The 18,421-nt window shown below is 30.2% G+C and overlaps 1 protein-coding gene across 2 annotated transcripts; it reads left to right on the top strand.

Moving 5' to 3' along the window:
* Window positions 1–42: 42 nt before the first annotated feature.
* LOC115882415 (dihydropyrimidinase) lies at window positions 43–13,432 on the top strand. 2 transcript variants are annotated; one of them, XM_030900471.1, is made up of 9 exons: window positions 43–205; window positions 2,156–2,435; window positions 3,681–3,845; window positions 5,230–5,480; window positions 7,724–7,935; window positions 10,437–10,773; window positions 10,924–11,139; window positions 11,200–11,332; window positions 12,759–13,432. In XM_030900471.1, exons 1-9 carry the CDS (start codon window positions 167–169, stop codon window positions 12,833–12,835), a joined length of 1,710 nt encoding a protein of 569 aa, XP_030756331.1. In that variant the 5' UTR covers window positions 43–166; the 3' UTR covers window positions 12,836–13,432. The 2 variants fall into 2 exon arrangements, with proteins under 2 accessions (XP_030756331.1, XP_030756330.1); XM_030900470.1 differs by lacking the exon at window positions 7,724–7,935 and adding an exon at window positions 7,380–7,615.
* Window positions 13,433–18,421: the final 4,989 nt, after the last annotated feature.

Raw genomic sequence — 18,421 nt, 5'->3', positions numbered from 1 at the left:
CTAAAGCGCTTGCGTATTAAACAAGCGGATCGGTGCAAGGTCGTTGAATTCTAAGGCAAAGCGCGTTCTGTCACACAAGTGTAGTGCTAGGCTTAACTATAGTATAGCAGTGAAACATCCACAGTTTCGAATTTTCAATTACTCAAAGGGCGAGTTACACCACACGATGAGTACGCCGGTTAAGAAAGTACCCATTCATTTGCAGGTAAGTGTTGAGTTTTTCGCCTTTAACAGGTGCGTTGCATAAGGCTGCAATTTAATACCAAAACGATTTAATTCTACTTTGTTATATTTTTCAAAAAAATTACATATTTTAACTATAGAATATTTCAAATGATTGGGAAGAGAAAATTATAGGCCAAGGACTTTTTACCGGCATCAAAACGTTATTTTGGCACTGTAAAATTAGATCTAAGGTAAAATAAATAGATGAGTAATGATTTTACTTTTAAATTAGCGTGTATATACGCCTGACGGTGTAGTATTTTTTCCTTCTCATTTAGATTTCATAGATAAATATATGTTCCTATTTTGTTAAAGACATCGTACGGATATCCGCTCGACGATTCTTCAATGAATTTAAATTATACCAACGTGTTAACGTAATTATTCGCGACTAATTAATTTGTTGGGCCACTTAACTCAATGGGAAGTGAGACATTTTAGTTTATAAGCATTGTTTTTTTAATTGTATAATTTGAAATAAATATTTTTACATTTTGCAGTAAGTATATTGAGCCCTATTTTAATATTCGAGTTATCTAAATTTAAACATCCTTATCCATAGCAGATTTTTATGTTTATAGCATCGGTATTATTGCAAGTGTTTATATTCAACATTATGGTGCAAAGAAACTATTTAAAATATAAATAAAACTGCGACTTTTTGTAATCCATCTGTTTCTTAAGTATGACATGAATTATCTCTTATAGACATTAAGATTATTATACAGTAATATTTTTATTATTATGCACCAATAATAAAATATTACCCACCTACGTATTTTGGTATAAATGAATCAGGTATTTCATGTGTAAATTAAAGGACAGCCAATGACAATTAAAACCATAAAATTATTATAACGAATTTTTTTTAATTAATAGGTTTAGTTTTAAAAATGATATTACGTACCTACAAACAATAGATCAAAATAAATATATAGGAAATAGCGGGTAAATAGGTTAAATTAGGAATGTTACACTCAAATATTATTTGTTGCTAAAAATAAAAATGCTGTTTATATATTTGTTTAACTTAAAAAAATTGGTATGGCGATATTTGTTTGCACAAGAGCGGATCTTCATTATTTGTCAGTAAATATTAAGCGTTTTAACAAAAATAGGATAGATTTATTGGTTAAAAAAAATAATGTACAACGGATTTAAATTGTGCCTGTCATCATACCTAGAGTCCTTTTTTCCCATGCCAATTTTAGATTATAAATTATTTTTAGACGTCCTTCTTCATTTAGGTATCTATAAAATTTAATCTATAAGTCTTTAAAATAGCCAGACCCGAGAAAAGGTAAAGAAAAGAACAGGTAACTGTTTAACGAATTGATTTCTTTCTTGCGATATGATATAATGTATTTAAAAAATAATTGGACTCTAGTTCTATCGAAATATTTATACCTGATATAAAAAGGCACCCAATGGCGTATCCAAAGGGAGTTTTTAGGCTTCTAATCCCTCAAATTCTGAATAAGAACACGTAGATAACTAAATTTATATTGTTCTGGATAAAATAGAGGTAAAAGTTTAGTAATAGAGGAAAATAACCAAATATGGAATAGTATCCCTAAGTTTTAATTAGTTTGAAGTGTTTATTTTATACTGATCCATATTTGGGTACCTATTCCATATTTAGGTGCCTTTATAATTTGTTTTTGAGAAAATTTTATAATTTAAATTAATATATGTAACAAAAAGCAGTTATCAAGATATGTGCAACTGTATGACTAATAATAACTAAAAATAAAAAAAATTGATTTAAATACCTTTTTTATATTTATAACAAAAAAAAACTAAATGGTATTCCATATTTGGATACTTTTCTCTAATCAGACCCCTCGAAAAAGAAATTCTGTGTGCGCTACTGAACTGAGCCAAGGTGTGTTGAATACAGGTGTGCGAATCATTAAAAAACTCTTTTTAGAGCTCTCAAAATCGACTATTAATTCGGCACGGTCAAGTAGTAAACGAAGATGGCATCACTGAAGACGACGTTTACATTGAGGATGGTATTATTAAGCAAATCGGTAGGAATCTTATTATACCAGGAGGCACTAGAACCATCGATGCCAGAGGCAAATATATCCTGCCCGGAGGCATCGATCCTCACACCCATTTCGAGTTCGAATTTATGGGCGCCAAATCAGTGGACGACTTTTATCAGGGAACAAAAGCTGCCATTTCTGGTGGTACCACGATGATCAGTACGTATTAACTGCAAATTATAATATTTGTAGTGTGAAATACAGCGCGTTGTACCGGGTGTCCCACTAAGAATAGCTCTCGGCTGTATCTCGGAATGTATTAGCCGTAGGGCTTGCGGAAAAAAAATATTTATAACATTATAACTAAAGGGGCTATGAGAAATTGCTGGAAATTATTTTCAAGTTTGTAAAACGACCGCTAGGTGGCGCAACTGCTATGGAAAATAAGAAAAGAGATTTTTTACAGAATTTTGTCTAGATAATGGGTACTATAAATAATAGCTTCATAATCTTCAGTAAATTTTGGATTTTTTTTGTTTGATCCATTTTCCCCTATCTGCTAAAGTAAAATGGTGGGGGAAGGTGAGATCTATCTTTATTTAAATGCTAATAACTCCGGACTGGATGATCAGAATCCAACAAACGAGGGCTCGTTTAAAAGAGCGTTTCTTACTCTATATTATACCATAAAAATAATAATAATACGGTTTTGAACATAGACGCTAGGGGGCGCTTTCTTACAATTTAACAAACATAGCGCATTTTTTCAAAAAAATTAAATACGATAGTATGTGTTATTTTAGCTGATAGTAAAGAGTAGTAAAAGCTTAAAAAGTCAGCGAAAACCGCATCTGGATATCTTCTTTCAAACCGAAGATATTAGCAAAATTATAATAAATATAAAAAAATAAGCCCTTAATTACCTTATTTTTACAATACAGTATCAGTAGCCCTCTTGATCGCGTTGGATTCCGATCATCCAGTCCAGAGTTATTAATATTCAAATAAAAACAGATCTAACCTTCCCCCACCACTTTATTTTGGTAGATAGGGGAAAATGGCTCTAACAAAAAATATTCAAAATTTACTGAAGATTATGAAGCTGTTACTTATAGTACACCTTAGCTAGGCAAAATTGTGTAAAAACTCAATTTTCTTATTTTTTGTTGCAGTTGCGCCCCCTAGCGGTCGTTCCACAAACTTGAAAATAATTTCCAGCAATTTCCCATAGCCTCTTTAGTTATAAATATTTTTTCCGCAGCCGTTACGGCTAATACTTTCCGAGATACAGTCGAGAGCTATTCTTACTGGGACACCCTGTACACACATGATAAACTATTTTTATAAGTTTCTTAAAAATTGATTATCTTCTGTGAAATTTTTGAGAAACTTAATATAATCTATTTTCCATGTGTGTCCTATTATCTTGAACACCCTGTATAACTTGTTAAATATTATTTTCAGTTGACTTTGCCTTTCCCAAACCAGGAGAGTCGATCTTAGACTGTTTTTATAATTATCGTCAAAAAGCTGATGACAAAGTGTGTTGCGATTATGCCTTACACGTGTGTCTGTCTCATTGGTCTGAACAAGTCAAACGAGAAATGGAGTTACTGACAAAGGAACACGGTATGTCATGTTCAAAATATTTATTATAATTGACGAAATAAAAAGAAAACGTCATGCAAACAATAACATTCTCTTCGGTATTTATTGTCCCTACGAAAAAATATATTTGAAAGCATGTCTAAAAGCTCTTTGATCCAGGGCTTAAAATTCTTTACCATGCCGCACTATCTTGGCATAAAAATAGAATAAAAACTTCTAGACAGAGCGTCAGCGTTCTGATTCTTATGGTACCGTTTAGTCTATCTTTTTGTCCTATTTTATTAATGAGCACTTACAGGCTTTTTTTGCTATTTCAATCACCCTGGTAAATTGATTTATTAATTAAGAACAGTTACTTATTTTTTGATATCGCTACCTGTATATTTCCGTAAATAAGATATTGTATAAAGCCCCTATTCAATTTGTATCTTTTTATTATACAGGGTGAGTCATATTTAAAACAGTTTACTACATAGGCAAAGGCCTAAATTAATTAGATGCCATTATAATGCCATATTGAAATTATTTACAAATACAAATAATATATCATAAATAATATAAAAATATAACTATATAAATTTTGCGATAAAAGAGAAATAATAATAATATCTATATATTTTAATCTTTTATCATAATTTAATAGAATATGAGACTCAGTTTTGAGTTACCCCTGATTATTGCTAGAAAAAAATATCTATATGATCTTCAACCAGTATAAATTAAATTTACGCTAGTGATATTCTATTTATATTTAATGAATTATGGATAAAAAACATAAAGCTGAGCAGATTTTTTCTGATACTATTTCACCCTGTATATTAATTAACTATGTATTTATTTTATAACCTAGTCAGTTTGATTGTGACTAGATATTTTAGATTGTTTTATACAGTATTTTATTTTAATCTGTGCATAAAAATATAATTGACAGCTAATAAAATGTATTTAATAAAGTATTATAGAATGGAAACAGCATAATAGTAGGCATAGAAATAACATTTTAGTTTGAACTTTGCTTTTTTCATTAATGATCAGGACATTTCAGCAAAACTGGCATCTACGGTTACTACAGGTTCAATATAAATATATTAATAGTAAATACTTTCTTAATACTTTTTCGTATTTAGTTTAGTATAAACAGTTTATAAATAGGGTTTATATGTTAATAGATTTTAAGACACATGTTAATGTAGACTCAGGATCTAGACCTACTGTGGCGTCGTTTTTATTTCATAACAAAGTACAACATTTATTTATGACCCATAAAAAAGGTTGCTTGTAATAAAGTTACAATTTTAAAGTGTAGTAAAAATAATATTAATAATGTAATAAATTGATTATTATGAGAGAAGCTTTATTTTCTGAATATTTGCAGCTCATTTTAATTCTTTTCAAATTGTTATAGGTGTAAATTCATTTAAAATGTTCATGGCGTACAGTTTTATGTTGAATGACGGTGAGCTATATAGCGCTTTTGAGCAATGTCAGAAATTAGGGGCTGTGGCTCAAGTCCACGCTGAGAACGGTTCAATAATTGCCAAAAATGTGGAAAAGCTTTTATCAAAAGGCATCACAGGGCCTGAAGGACACGAACTCTCCAGACCAGAAGATATTGAAGCGGAAGCTGTAAACAGAGCTTGTGTTATAGCAAAACAGGTAAATATAATATATGTCTTTTATAAAACAAGAACATTATCTTTTAGTTTAATTTTTCTTAACGAAATACCACTCTGTATCTAAGTACCATTCGGAGCTTGAATCGTTCGTCATAAAAAGAAATAGGCGTTTCACGAAGACTTGGATTATTGATTAACGCTTAGATCAGAGCCGTATTCAGGGAAATTTTAATATTGCATGCTCTCTATACCGGGTGTTTCAAAAAACGTGGGGAGATTGTTCCGGTAAAAATAAAATTTATTTTTCATATCAACATAGGTCTGATTCTGCTTTGTTTCGTAGCTACAGGGTGTTAAAGTCTTAATATTTTTCGATTTATGATGATTTTTTTCCAATCACTTTTAGCGTTTCGAATGAAATTTTGTGGGTAAAGGTTACTATAAAAGCGACATATTTTAAAGCTAGAAAAATGTCGACATATTTATCAGGGACGTGCATATGTGGGTTATCACTGGAATATTTAAAAAAAAGAATGTACGCCACTGACTTTTTTCTCTTGTTAGTGAATAGTGTAAGCAGTTTAATGCCAATTAAAAGTTGTCTCTTGATATTTTGTCGATTTCGGCCTCCTTTATGAGATTAACGCAATTTTATTATATTTGCCTTGATCCAAGACTAATAGCAAGTACTCATTGATTCCTCATCAAAAAATATGAAAAAGTGCCTATAAACATGGGTATGGAAATGCATAGTTTTAGAGTTACAGGATGTTAAAACTTTTAAAATTGGGTTTCTTGTAATTATCTTAAATACCATTATTTTTTTATAATAACTAATAGTAATAATATTTAATAATAAATTAGGTAAAATATATAATTTATTAGTTTTATTTTAATTTTAATTTTATTAATTGTGATTAATAAAATTGCGTTTATCTCATCAAGGAGGCCGAATTCGACGAAATATCAAGAGATAACTTTTAATTGGCATTAAACGGCCTATACATTTTTGATATCAAAAGAAAAAAATCAGTGGCGCACATGTTTTTTTTTGAAAAATATTCTAGTGATAACCCATATGCATGTCTCTGGTGAATTTATCGACAGTTTTTTAGCATTAAAATATGTAGCACTTATAGTAACTTTTATCCTCAAAATTTCATTCGAATCACTAAAAGTATCTGGAAGAAAATTATAATAAATCGAAAAATTATTAAGACTTTAACACCCTGTGGGCACATGTTTTTTGAAACACCCTGTATATTAATGTTCTCTAAAAAGAGGTAGCCACAAAAATAAAAATTTTCAAAAAATTAATAATTGTTTTTAAATCTTGTATAGAAAATTAATATTTATATACAGGGTGTCCCAGAAATAAGTGCAAATATTTTAACTGGTAGTATAGTTCAACCCCAGAAACACGCCTATTAGGTTTTTTTCGCGAAAAAAAAAATTTGAAAATTCGAAATTTTTTGAAAATTTTTTTTGGAAATTTTTTAGTTTTTAGTAAAAAACTTAATTTCTTGATAATATGGCAACATAGGTATTATATTAAATTTACAAGAAAGAAAATCCAGAAAAGATTCAGTGGTTCTCAAGATTTCAGCAAAAAATAATTTTTTTTGAAATTTTCAAAGTACAATAACTCCGTTATTTTGGACTTATTTGAAAAACAACAAAGAGAAAATATGTTTCTTTTGTCGAGATCTACCGCCCCTTAAAATATTTGCACTTATTTCTGGGACACCCTGTATTTATAAAAATAAAAGAACGAGTGGAAACCTGTACCTGGTTGTGCATCGTCGTTGGGAACAGGTCCCATGCAAATTTTGAACTATCGAAATATTATTATTTTAATTTGTTAATTTTTTATTTTATTTGAGATTTTTGCATTAGTTCTTTTGGTTTTCTTCTTTCTTATTTTGCACGTAACTTATAGGTAGAATGCCCTTTATATGTAGTGCATGTAATGAGTAAATCAGCTGCAGAAAAAGTAAACGAAGCTCGCTTACGAGGGACCCAAGTATACGGAGAGACCCTAGTGGCGGCTATTGGTACCGATGGTACCCACTACTGCTCACGGCATGGTTTCCAACATGCCGCTGGCCATGTCCTTAGTCCTCCTCTTAGATCGGACCCCAGCACCCCTCTTGTTCTTATGAATTTCCTTGCACAGTGAGTTTTAAGAATTTTAAGTTTTAGGCTTGCTTTGCATTTTGGGTTGAAACTATCTGTACATGCATGTGGTGCTCTTCTAAAAGTTAATACGAAACCATTCGATAGGTTAATTTGCCAATATATTTGGTTCGGGTGTCGTCGGTAGCATCAGCCAATGCGATAGCTGATCGACAGTCCAGTAACCAAAGAGTGTTCGGAGAGGTGGAAGCATCCTCCATTGGGGTGGTTGGCAACCCCCGCGACCCCAAATTGGTTACTTCTCCACCGATAAGGTCTAGTCCTGATACATCAGCAGAACTTTTACAATTTCTGTCATCGTAAGTGTGTCGTTTCTGTAAATTGCATTTTCTTAGCACTCCTCAGTAATAGAGGAAACATACCAAATGATTTAACTACATATAAGCTTAAATATTACCGCCAGTTAAAAATGAAATATCGGCAATTATGAATAAATCAACCAAGAAATGCCCATTTTTGGCAATTTTTACATATTTTCAGCAGTCTTAGAAAGTAGTTCAAAGAACTCAAAAAAATATTTATTTGTAGAAGATTTTACGTAGATTCAGAATATACCGGGTGCGTCTCAAGAGTGGCTCGCCATAACTTTTTTAGTTAAAAAACGAGATTTGGTATCTTAGTATATGACATAAATTAGGATTGATTGTTTTCGGTCACTTCCTGTTTCACCGGAAATGATTACAACTTTTAATTTTTAAATGGCACCCTCGGTATTTTTTTACTTTATTCGATAGAAAATGACACTCTGAATAGAATGACATATCATATGTCAACTTTTGACATTTTCGCATATGGTTTATTTCAAATTATAACTTGCGGTTCGTAACGAAAATTTTACTCGAAATACCAAGTGTGTGGTATCAAATTATTCGTAAAAAAATGCTTCCTAATATGCTGATGAGCCACCCTCGTTCCGTTTGAAAAAATTGAGATATGATTAAAAATACGATTTGGGCATTTTCTAACTAGTCATGACAAGACACCAAAAACATTAGACGATCAAATTTATTTTTCCAAGGCTCCTTGATTAAGAATTGAAGTGATTTTAATTAACATAGCCATGGCACTCTAGATTGAATTTTAAAATACGAGTTTTTATTAAGCGAGTATGTCAAAAGTTGACATATGATATGTCATTTTATTCAGAATGTCATTTTCTATCGAATAAAGTAAAAAAATACCGAGGGCGCCGTTTAAAAATTAAAAGTTATAGTCATTTCCGGTGAAACAGGAAGTGACAAAAAACAATTGAATACGTCAATCAATCCTAATTTATGTCTTATACTATTATACCAAATCTCATTTTTTATCTGAAAAAATAAAAAAGTTATAGGGGGTGAGCCACTTTTGAAACGCACCCGGTATACATTTTTGAAGGTTTAGGTATTTTGATTTTGTGAGAAAATATTTTTTTAGAGCCTTGTTTTTTAGTTATTTTTGATGACAGTTTTTGATGATAGTTAAATAATATACACATATACTGTTCTCGTAAGGCTACAATAGCCTATAATTTCTTACTTTACGCCTTTTAATTAGTAAATTTTTTAAGAAAATCGGTGACATGAATATTCATGACTATGTGTATGGAAAAATGCTCATTTTTGAAATTTTATAAACATTCATAATATACCTTTAAAGGCTCAAATATCTTGGTTTTGAGAGAAAATTAATTTTTTAAAAAATTTGAGAATTAATAAAAAATAGCATTGTTGATATTTTTTTTATTTATGTTATAATTACACACATAATTTTATTGTCATAGATAAAAAAACGATATAATATTTCTGAAATTTTAATTTGCAAACACGTGGAACTTGTAATTAATTGTTCTAATCTAAGTTCCATAAGGTTAACTCAGTTAATTATGTAGTCCACACAAGAACAGTAATATCTGTGTAAAAAAACGCTCAAGTTAAACTATTAAGATTTATGTTGAGCATGAAAAACGAAAAGAAATAAAACAAACATATCTGATACTCGAGACACTTATTTTAATTACATGTTTATTTAATTTTAACTTTTGTTATGAAATTAGAACTAGGATCTGAAGAAAAACAATAAAGATGTGCATTTGGTAATTTGGTTGATCGAAGAAATAAAAACAAAAACAACTAATATTTGGCCGCTTATTTTAATTATATGTTTATTTTTAGTTATTCTTTTAAAAATAAAATTAGGATGAAATAGAAAAATAATAGAAAATGTGCTATCGCAGTTTGGTTGATAAGCCAAATAAATATTATAAATTTTTATTATGGTCGATAAGAAAAAATAGTTTTTAAAGTTACCATATTAATGAACATAATTATTACTCACCTATAATGGATAGAAAATAATTGCATGAAAATAATACTATCAAAAATTTAAATTGTATCATACAAAAAGTGTATCATAAATAAACATATTATGCTTCATTTTAAACTAATTTTAATGTGTTGTATTGTTATGTACGTAAAATTAATTTACTTTATATTACTAACATAATATTACTACCTAAATACATAGTATAAGTAAATAAGAAGATGAAGTTCATAATTATTAATGCGTTATTAAACACAAATGAGGGCATAACTTAATTTTGTATGTGGATGGTCTATAATTATAACAACTAACCTGTATTTCAGTGATATTAATAGAGATTTGTAAAAAAACTATTTATAACAAATATAACAATAATTGAAATAGATTTTTAAATTTTTACATAAGGATATCATTATACTTTTCTTATTAATTAAATGGCGAATGCGCTAGGATATACTATACATTCTGTGTATACTGAAACTTTTTTTTCTAAATATAGAGACGTTTTACAACTGGTAGGAAGCGATAACTGCACGTTCAACAAGGCTCAAAAAGAATTAGGAAAAGATAATTTTACAAAAATACCTAATGGAGTTAACGGAGTTGAAGACAGAATGTCAGTCGTATGGGAAAAAGGTGTCCATACTGGCCTGATAGATCCAACTAGATTTGTAGCAATAACTAGCACCAACGCTGCAAAAATTTTCAATTTGTATCCAAGAAAAGGCTACATCGGTGTTGGATCAGATGCAGATATTGTTATTTGGAATCCCAACGCCACTAGAACGATTTCAGCTAAAACTCATCATCAAGCAGTCGACTTTAACATATTTGAGGTAAAACTGCTTGCATCTAATGAAAAAAATTATGTTTATTGTTGACTAAAACTGAAATGTTATTTCAGTTTTACATCTGTTACGAAACTTACATCTGTTAACAACTACTGTTACGAAATAATGCTACAGCTTTTGTTTGTCTTTTTCTAGGGAATGGTTTGTCATGGAGTACCAGAATATGTTATTGTCAATGGAAGAGTAATTGTGGACGAAGGACAACTCAGAGCCGTCCAGGGTTACGGAAGGTATATTGAATCTCCAGCATTCCCACCGTTTGTGTACGATCCTGAAAAGGTTGCAGACTTAAAACCTGAACGAAACGGAACTGTTGAAGAAGAAATACAAAATATAAGAGAAATTGAGAAGGTTTGAACTTTAATTTTTAAAAAGGCTTGTGTATATTTATACAAAAATGTGAATTTTTAGATTCATTTAGAGGAGAAGGCGTGTTCATCACCAACTCCAACCATACCTGAAGGAAACGTTTTAACACCTTCTGGAAAAGGAGCCAGACCTGAAGGACAAAGAAATATACAAGACTCTTCATTTTCTATTAGTGGTAAGAAACTTAGATATGTGAGAAAAGTGACCACGTGAAAATACAGGCCTTGGGAAGCCGTAGTAACGTGACCAGTGGCGTAACAACAGACTCACGGCCCTGTGTGCAAAAAATTTACCGGGCCCCCTATTACACCTACATATTTCAATACTTATATACTAATCTGAAATATGCACTCATATTTTAGGTTAGAAATAACATTATCAAATTAATTTTATATAATATTATTTATTACTGCAACACAGAATATGTAACCCAAAACATATAAAATATCAAGTAAATAAAAACAAAACAAACTAAATTAAAATAAACAATGTAAATAGGAACATGAACATGTTAAGAAAGAAGTATTGGGAATTCCGTCATAACCAGCAGAGGTAATCGCGATATTATTTGAAGCAAGAACAAATTGAATTTAAGTGCTATAGCAATTTTTTTATGCCCTTCGTATGCAGGGTGCGATAATAAGATATTTTTTGTACGAATGGAATACCTTGTACCTACAGGGTTTTCATGTGTTTTGATTCCCTTATAAATAGGTTTTCACAATAGTCGGCTACTTTTTGACAAAATGAGAGATGCCCTAATAGGATTTGTCATGGCCCTCTTAGTTACTGAGCTACAGGGTGATTTTAAAAAAGTAGCAGTTTCGGGCACCTCTCGTAACTCAGCTGCCTTATCGTCCCCTTAATACGACCATTAGGTAACTAGAGTTTTTGTGATTTTGAGTTAACTAGTTTGGCCAGTATAGTTTTTCATGCTCTTTTTGATGCTACAACTAGCTTAGTTCTATTTCTATTCGATGGTACAGAAATCCAGTGACAATACAGCAAATTTCCTTTTTGTCAAATTTAATGCTCTAATGAAAAATCATATATTTCCAGTTATTTTCATTTTGCAAAATAAAAAAGAAAACACAGCTACAAAATTGCACCAGAGCAAGTATAAAGTAATAAGTTATTTTCGCGATAGCGTGTGCTAGTTAAGTAGTTAAGAAGACATGTGATAGATAAGAACTTAGTTCGGGATCGCCCGATTCTGCTTGATTCGCGATGGCTATTGTGATAGATATGGAAATGCGGCCAGGGCCCCCCGAGGGCCCGGGCCCGTGAGCTTTGCACACACGGCACATCGATAGTTACGCCACTGAACGTGACAATAGTAGATATCATATTTGTCTTAAATGGACGTGCAATATTTATTTCAAGATATTATTTACCATTAAGAAAGATTGAAAAAGATCATGTGATGAAACTTTAAGGACAAGTTAATACCAAAAATTAAGAAAAATATGATATGTGAAGAAAACATTCTTAAAAAAAAATTAATCTGTAAAGTTACACACCATAATAATATGTAACAATTACTAACAGATTGTAATCATTATTTTATAAACTAGATAATTTATATTTTTTGTTATTTGCAGAAGACTTGGATGTTGAAAGGAAGTCTTGTATTCGAGTTCGGAATCCTCCAGGTGGAAAATCGTCAGGTTTTTGGTAAAAACCGATCTATGACCAATAATCTTTTGCTTTGATTAATACTGGTTTCACCTTATATATTTAGTGTTATGCCAAAGTGACAGTTTCAGTTATATTTAATGTTATTTAGAAAAGTACCTGTTAATTATTTATTGTTTTTATGATTGTGTTAATAACCAAGCTACAGCTGCTAGAACCAAGGAGATTAAGGAGGTATATCGGGCTTGTCAAAAAATATATAGAAATATATACGAAATTTACACAGTGTATTTTCTGTGTCCCCTCTGTATTAGAATTTTTTCTGACCTAGATTTTTTTATATTGTCAATACTACATGCATACTGAGTAGAATTATTAGCTAGACATATAAATTTATAGAAAATATTTTCAATAATCTTTGTCAGTCTTTTTCAAGTTGGTAATGGTAATCTTGGGGCTTCTCTGTTACCATGACTCCCCTCAAAAGTCGATAAACCTCCACAAAGATAAAAACAATTCTGAGCCAAAGCATCATCTTCCATTACCATATATTATAACAGTTTTTTTCGAAACTAATGATGGAAAATTAATACCACTGCCTATGATGTACTGACTTGCGTTTTATTTCAACCAAACAAAATAAAAAGAAATCAAAATAGTTATAAAACAGCTTAGGAAGTTCTCATATGCATTTTAGTACCAATTTTCTGGCAATGCTGGCAACACAACAGATTTTTTATGTGTTACAATAATAAGGAATGATGTATGACAAGATTTGATGTCGTGATGCTGTTGATGTTAGAATTATTATATAAACGCTGAGAATAATATATAGTTTACTGATTATTAAGCACCTATACTAGTTTTTGTATTGGATGACTGTTAAGGAACCAAGCTTCTTCATTGAAAATTAAATTTGTATGCTTATATATTTTATAACTTATTTCATTTCATAAAAATTGTCATTGAAAATTTCTTGTTTTATTTTACCTTTAGATTCCTGAGTCATTTTACTGTCTACTAAATGGCGAATGTGCCAGATATTAACAAAATATTGAAAGTCACTTTATTTTTACGATTTTGATTATGAAAGAAATTTAAATGTTAAATTCTTAAAATTATTTTCAGTTTATTGACACGATTAACAATGTATTTACAATATCGACCTTTATCTCGATAAGGAAATTGTTTAAAATACGAATGATTCATTAATAAATTATTGATCTTTTTGATTGACACTATAAAGAACAAATTTTTAAGCAAGAAACATTACAACTTTATACATAAATTATACTCATTAGCCTCTTATACAGATAGGAAAATTATAAAAAATGTTCAATATAAAAAATGTTTATTTTAATATAATTGAAAAAAAATGTATTTAACAAACATAAAACATTTCAAGATCAGGACTATCTACAATATGTAAATAAAGTTTGTATGCATCATTTATATGAATTTTAGTATGATTAGAAATTCAACGTATGAAATATATTATTAAGTTTGAATTCAATATAAATCTTAATCTGAACAGAGCAAGTTATTACAAATAAAAAAATGATCTCAAAATATTTTACTGAAAGGCAGTTCTCGACATGGATCAAATCTAATTTCATCTTTATTGAAGATGTTTTGAGGAAAAAACGGCGTCTTTAAAATCTAATTTTCGGTCTTATAAAATCAAAATTTAACCTTTTGAATCCGGGCACTTGTATCGATTTAAAAAATCCGTATTTTTACAATTTTGCTCCGGAACATGGGAATTGGAAAATTCCGTTTGATGTGTGTTTTCCAATTTTTCGTTTAGGATTTTTTGTGTGACTTTTATAATTCCCTTTCAATTTTTAAATTGGATCAATCTGTCTGAGGCGAATATAAAAATGTATATATTGAAAACTTTTATTCCTTTTTGGGTACCCAAGTAATTTCAATTGGTAAATTTGAGGAATTTATAAAATTTTAAGGAAAAATATTTTCGAAGATAGGTATATGTACTTTTCTCAATTTAATCTTCGAAAAATGATATATATTGTAAAGTATTCTTGAAGGGATTAAATGAAAGTTGTAGCGTATTTACAGTGTATTAAAGGATATTTGGATATGTTTTATAATTTCTGTTTTTGATTATATTCACTTTGCAGGAAACGACCAAAATGTTTCACCAACAGATATCCTGATATTATCCTGAAAACCTAAACACTCTGTATAACAAAATTATTTTATATAACATTATCTATTCATTCGAAAAAAATGAGTTTTGAGATATACGTTAGTTATTGAGCATATACAGTACGTCTGTCCGTTCTGTAACTACGGGGTATCCGCGAGAGGGGGAAACGATATTCTCTCGACGTTTTTAATTTTTAATCTTCGAAAAATGATATATTATATTGTAAAGTATTCTTGAAGGGATTAAATGAAAGTTGTAGCGTATTTACAGTGTATTAAAGGATATTTGGATATGTTTTATAATTTCTGTTTTTGATTATATTCACTTTGCAGGAAACGACCAAAATGTTTCACCAACAGATACCCTGATATTATCCTGAAAACATAAACACTCTGTATAACAAAATATTGAAATTTTTAAAACGCCGATCTGAACCTAATATCAAAGAAAATTTATCAATAAAAGTAATATTTTGTGATAAACTCTAATTCGAAGAATACCTACTTAATAATTTATAACTTGGATTTTCCAAGACCAAAATCTCTGACCAAACGATTTTAAGATAACGTGTTTTGTTTTATTTGTAGATTGATATATTGGAAAAAAATATAGGTATTTTAGAACCCTCGAGCAGTATTTTGTTTATTATTGTCCCGTCAATCAACATGAGTTTATTCATCTTAATAAACTTTCAACCCATGTTGATGGTAGATAAAATAGCCAAAAAAAAATTCTCATTTTTTTAGATGGAAATTCCTAATAGGTACTGACCACGACACTGTTTATTCAGTTGACGAAAAAAATACAGAAAATATCAACAAAAACTAGTAAATAGTTAAATATTACAATATGCATAGATCCAGAAGTTATATGGCTATTGTTGCTTTAACTGACCACGATAGAGATCAACTTCTGGACTTTAAACTATCTCTGCCAGAGTAACTGCCAACAAATAATAATAATATGGCCTTTCAATGACAGTGACATTATAAAACAATAACCACTATGAGAATCAAATGCAAGACATGTTTTTAGTGCCAAAATTGCTGTAAAACATTACTGTCTTCGTCAAAAGTGAATATCTTCAATAAAAATAAAACTATTGAGATGAATAAAAAAATAAACTATCGAGAAAAGATGCATCTTAATTGCCTTAAAAAACAAAAAAAAAATTGGTTGCCTTCTAAGGGGTGAGTTAAAGAGTATACCAGGATGGTTCGAATTGTATTCGGAAAACTTCGGCAGTATAAAAATAAGTAAAAAAGTTCGTATAAATGTATGTCCTAAAATCTTACGGTGCTGAGATACAGAGTGTAGAAGTTTCATTTTTATTTGGATATTTTCCATATTAATTTCTGAACTCGCAGATATTTGGATGAAAATTGGTCTCTGAATGTTTTTTTTGACATCTATTTGAAAATCTATTACGTAAAAAGGTCTCTTGGCAAAAATTGCTACGAGTAATGGTTCTCAAGATATTTGGAATCCATGTCATCATGGACATAAATTAGACATGTTGACTAGATATGTTGAACTGAAATAATAAATTTGAAATGTTTTTGTGTCAAAAAGTCAACAGAAACTGTTTTATCATATTTTTTTCTTCGAAAAAATAAATTAATTTTTTAAAAATAATTTAAAAAAATAAAGTTTTCAAATTTATCATTTCAGTCAAATAAACATGTTAAATAGATAGTTATTTTTGTCAATAATGCCATGTACTGACTATTTCCAATCTAAATATTTTGAGAACGGTTGCTCGTAACTATTTTTGCCAAGAGGTCTTATTTACATAGAAATCGACATAAATGTATTTCTTTTTCACCCTGTAGTTTTATCCAGGTTTACATGAAAAGTTACACTTCAAACCAGGTAAAAAATATGTAGGTGGCGCCCCCTATATGTAGCAGGCATAAAAAACATTCAGAAAAAATTCAGACACCAATTTTCATCCAAAATATATGAGTTAGTTCTGAAATTATATTGAAAAAAATCGAAATAAAAATGAAACTTCTACACCCTGAATCTCCGAAACGAAGTCTCCATAATGCAATTAGAACCACTCTGTATATTTAAACGTTTAAAGGGCAGGAAAACTATGTGGCAAAAAATATTTAAACAAAATATCTGGTTTCTAATTAAATTTAGTGAGGTTCATTATGCATTAGCAACAGAAGAGATAAAGGTTTTGTTAAGTATCAATGCTTTTTATCTTGATCTTAAAAATTATAGTAGTATTTTATTTACCCTTCTAGGTAACCATTTCAACCCTTATTTTTGCAAAGTTTTGAAAAAAGTGTCATTCAGCATCATCGCCTTCGTCAGCTACAATATGCACTAATGTTTTTCTTGTCATTGTACGGAACGATGCCAGCTGTTAGATGAAAACACGTAATTATTGTAAAATGAGGGTTGGATTTTACGTAAAAGGGGAAAATATTCGGCAAAGGGGTACGAGGGCCGATGACAAACATCCGTCGAATAGGAACAGGTCACCGGTTAATCTTTTTTCCAGATTTCTGTAAAATAGGCACGCGCAATACAATGGCTTTGTACCGAACGCAAGTCTTTTATTATATCTGTCATTCCACAAACAAGTCCTTTGTAATAATGGCTCAATCTTTTGTAAAATCCTTCAAAATGGTAACAGAAGATTAAATTGATTTGGGCAGACCGAGGAAGCAGGCAGGGTACGGCCGACGCACGCGGCGTTTTGGGGTGAAATTTCACAAATGCAGAAATAAAATAAACAAGAATTTAAAGGAAACGGGGTAAATTTGGAAATGGCACAGCCGCCCTATTGTTATAGATCCCCCTTTTAATCCGTTTTATAGAAAATTTCGGATTTTCGATGATTTATTTATGTCCCTCACAGGATAGACAACTGTTCGGAATTTATTATCTCTCCAACTACAGTCGTCGGTGTGATTTTTTTAATACAATCTCGCCCGGGTTTTCGTTACATTTTCATAGATTTATAACGGAAAAACAATAATTTAAGAAAATTATTTACAACCGGTTTTTTTTAACAACACCAAAATTTTTTGAAAAAAAAAATGAATCAGAATGTGTCTATTTCATTGCAATACGCAAACTCTAATTAAATTAAGAATTTAGACAGGGTGTTTCAAAAAACATGAGCCATTTCTGAGAGGTCCCTCACGGAAAAATAAGATTATTTTTATATCAACATAGGTCAGACTTTGCTTTGTTTCGTAGCTACATATGCGGTTAAAATCTTCATTTTCCTTCAATTGATTATGATGTCTAATGATTCGAATGAAATTTTGAGGAAAGCAGTTACCATAAGTGCTTCTTATTTTATTACTAAAAGAGTGTCGACAGATTCATCAGGGACATGATTTCTTTTCTCTTGTTAAAAATTATATAGGACGTTTGTCGTATCTTGATACTGTGTCGATTTCAGTCTCCTTGATGAGATAAACGCAGTTTTATTAA

Source organism: Sitophilus oryzae, unplaced genomic scaffold (assembly GCF_002938485.1).
Source record: "Sitophilus oryzae breed Bouriz unplaced genomic scaffold, Soryzae_2.0 scaffold_177_pilon_pilon, whole genome shotgun sequence".
In the NCBI taxonomy this organism is placed as follows: Eukaryota; Metazoa; Arthropoda; class Insecta; order Coleoptera; family Curculionidae; genus Sitophilus; species Sitophilus oryzae.
Note: the sequence above shows the minus strand (reverse complement) of the source record. Positions and strands in the feature narration are given on the sequence as shown.